Below are 3,163 nucleotides of genomic sequence, written 5' to 3'. Positions count from 1 at the left end.
GGTGCGGGCCGGCAGGTCCCGGAGAGCGGCTCCTCCGAGCCCTGCGGGGGATGCTCGGCCAGCGCCCCGCGGCGGGGCCACCCCCCGCAAACCCCGAGGCGGCGAGGAACCCTCCGAGACACGGCGGGGCCCGGGGAGGAGGCTTTTTTGGTTTTGTTGGGGGTTTTGATTTTTTTTTGTGGGTTGGTTTTTTTTTTTCTTTCTTTCTTTTTTAACGTGTGAATCTTTTTTTTTTTTTCTTTTGAGAAAGGAAAAAAAAAATCTGTTTCCTTGCAGAAAAGAGAAAGCTGTTTGAACGGCATGCGGGGGAGAGGCCAGGGTCCGAGCTACAACCCGCGCAGGAGGAGGCCAGGCAAAGCTGCCTGCCGGCGGAGATACCTGTTGTAGGGGGTCCGGAGGAGCAGGGCCTGACTGCCCGTGCAGCTGTCGGTGGGGGTGTGACAGCCATACACCGGGGGAGGCACCGAGTACTGCTGGTCCCCTGCGGAGAAAACGGCAAAGAGTTACCCCTCTGCGGCGACCGGCCGTGTCCCCCCGCCCCGCGTTGCAGAGGGGACTGCAAAGTCCCGTCCTCCACCGTTTGGGCAGCTCTAGCTCTGTGCTAGGAGGGGCGGGGGGGGGACAGCGGCGCGACACCGGAGCCTCTCCGGGTTGCCAGCGCCCTTTGAGAGGGGTCTCCGCGGCCGGGAGAGCGGTCTGCACCCCGCGGAGGCTGAAATTACCTAGCGAGGGCTGCTGGCTGATGGGGTCCTCGTGTTTGAAGGAGTGGTTTGTAAACTGAGCGGCGTGGTGAGACGGCGTGTGGCCGTAGCTCGGGGTCCCGTCGAACGCCACCGTGCTGTAACCTGCCGAAGAGACCACAGCGGGGTTAGGAGGGAGCCTTGAACCGAGCCCTGGACCCCCCTCGGCCCCCAGCTCCCCGCGAAGCCTCTCCGAGCAGGCGTGGAGCGAGAGGAGCCTACCCTCGGCCGAGCGCCGCAGGCTCCCACCGCCACGCACCCACGGCACCGCCGCCGGCTGCCCAAATATTTCGCAGTTACTGCGTCCTTTTGATCTTCCCCCGATGCTGCTGCCCACGGCGGGGAAAAAGACACAGCAAGGTTGTGCCCCTTCGTTCACCCCCCAGCCGTGCCCCCCCAAAACTCCCCCGCACACGCACTTGGCAAGGGTGCGGGCGTGGGGCGGTGCGGTGGGACCCCCGTGGGCCCTCCCCGCCCCGGGGAGAGGAGAATCGGGCAGCCCGCTCCGAGGGGCGGAAAAGTCGGAAGTCTCGTTCGTGTTTAAAGAGAACAGATCGGCTTCGGTAATAAAAAGGATGTTTTCATTAATTGTTGCTCATATTAAAGAGGAAGATTCCCATCTGCTCAGTGTACTCCTCTGCCGTTTCCAATTTAGAAGTTACCCTTTAATCTTTTTTTTTTTTTTTCTACGAGCAGCTTTCTGAAGAGTCTGCAATAAAGAGGCGGAATGTTTCATGCAAAAATAAAACTCCTCCTTTCAGCGAAAATTGCTCTCCAAAATAATAAACAGCCTATTTTGTTTCCTACACCGTGCAGATTCAGATGGAAAGAGACCACCTCTGCTGACCCCGGGCCGACACGAAATCGTAAATCAGGTGCTTGGACACCAACTTTCATTAATGACTTGGAGCTGGCTAAACAACTTCAGCTACAAAAGTAATTACAAAGTAATATTATCTCAGAGTCTTCTCGGCTCATCAGCATTTACCCCGAGAACCAAGCTCCTCCAAGAGTCACTCTTCCAAAAAAACAAACCAAAACAAAAAGTCCGACGCGGGCTGGGAAAAGAAACCAAATCTCTCTCTTAACCTGCTTATTCCGGCACGGGCATCCTCCACAGCCCCGTCTGGATGTGGCATGTGGCCGGAGGGTGACTTTGTTAGTCGAGAGGGAGCACTCGGGACTGTTTTCAGGCTACTCTCTCAGTTCCCTTCGGTGCCGGGTGCTCGGCGCTGCGCAGGTCTCTGCTTCACCACCGCCGATCGATAAATCACGGGGAATTTCAGAGAGAGTAAAATGGAGAGGCAACAAAGGGATACGGTTGTTGCTTCTCGATTTTATTCTCTCCGCAGACAGCCTGGATTCAGCGACATTACAGGACTTAATTAACCTGCGGGGTTGCGCGGGAGAAACGAAGGGAGCAATGGGGAGAAAAAAAAAATGTAGAAGACTTTGAAACCTTCACCTTCGCGATGATCTTAAGCCAGCCCTGAGACAGCGGGGCTGGGATAGAAGTGGGACTGGCTTGTCCCCGGCTAAATGTCTCTCACATCCCCCTCGCCCCAGGAGCAGAGCTCCTTTCGCGGCGATGCGAGCCGCGTTGACAGGCCGGTACCTTACGGGCTCCCATCCCACAGCTGTTTCTCGCTCCTTATCTCCTCCCTTAGCCCTCAGGGTAGAGGCTCAACCTTCAACTCCCTTTTCCCCATTTCCCTCTGCCTCTTTTTTAACTTTCAGAAAACACTGACACTTTCTACGTTACTTTTGGCCCGGCGCAGACTTTCGGTGACCTTCAAAACTCAGCTCGGAGCAGAACGAGGTTTTGGCCGCATTTTCCGGTGTTGCCTGACCCAAAGCTTCAGGAATGTGATAAGAAAGTTGAGTTCTGAACCGAGCTGCCGATAGCGAGGTCTCTTTAATTAGGGCGTTATCAGAGCCAGGCCTGATTAAAATGTGCTGAAAATAATTGAAAGTTGTACATCTGCTGGAGAACGGGGCCCGCTGGAGGCATCCAGTTGTTGGAGGAGCCCAGTTGGATGAAAGAGACAGGCGAACGGCAAGAGGAAAATTGGGCAGAGGTTTCAAAGCCTTGGTTCCCTAACCCCCACCCCATCCCAGACTTGGCAGTAATGTCATCGCAGAGCCAAGGTAGCATCTTTCCCACGGTCGGAGGAACCGGCTACAAAAAAAAAAAAAAAGGAGTTCAACCTTGAGGAGAGCCAAAGCAAGAACATTTTATCCACCCACGAGCAAAAAATAAAATAAAATAAAATAAAGAAAGCAAACACCCTTTGCCGAATTCCTCCTTGCCGAAAATAGTCGTGGCTTAGCCCCAGTGCTGCCCGTGAGGGGACACAGCCCGAGCTGAAGAGACCCCCCTCCCGCGGGCACAGGGACCGTCCCCGCCTCGAGGCCGCTCGGGC

The 3,163-nt window shown here is 55.6% G+C and overlaps 1 protein-coding gene across 1 annotated transcript in view; it reads right to left on the bottom strand.

Moving 5' to 3' along the window:
* The window catches only part of WT1 (Wilms tumor 1), a 35,511-nt gene that overhangs the window by 27,660 nt on the left and 4,688 nt on the right, over nt 1–3,163 (bottom strand). The window contains exons 3-4 of the mRNA XM_009892702.1: nt 723–1,298; nt 379–481 (exon numbers count right to left, since the gene is read on the bottom strand). Coding sequence (XP_009891004.1) covers nt 379–481; nt 723–1,298 — 679 coding nt within the window. The remainder of the gene's footprint in view (nt 1–378; nt 482–722; nt 1,299–3,163) is intronic.

The sequence above is a fragment of the Charadrius vociferus genome, unplaced genomic scaffold (assembly GCF_000708025.1).
Source record: "Charadrius vociferus isolate BGI_N301 unplaced genomic scaffold, ASM70802v2 scaffold19, whole genome shotgun sequence".
Lineage (NCBI taxonomy): Eukaryota > Metazoa > Chordata > Aves > Charadriiformes > Charadriidae > Charadrius > Charadrius vociferus.
The sequence above is the reverse complement of the archived record's forward strand: the minus strand, read 5'-3'. Positions and strand labels throughout refer to the sequence as shown.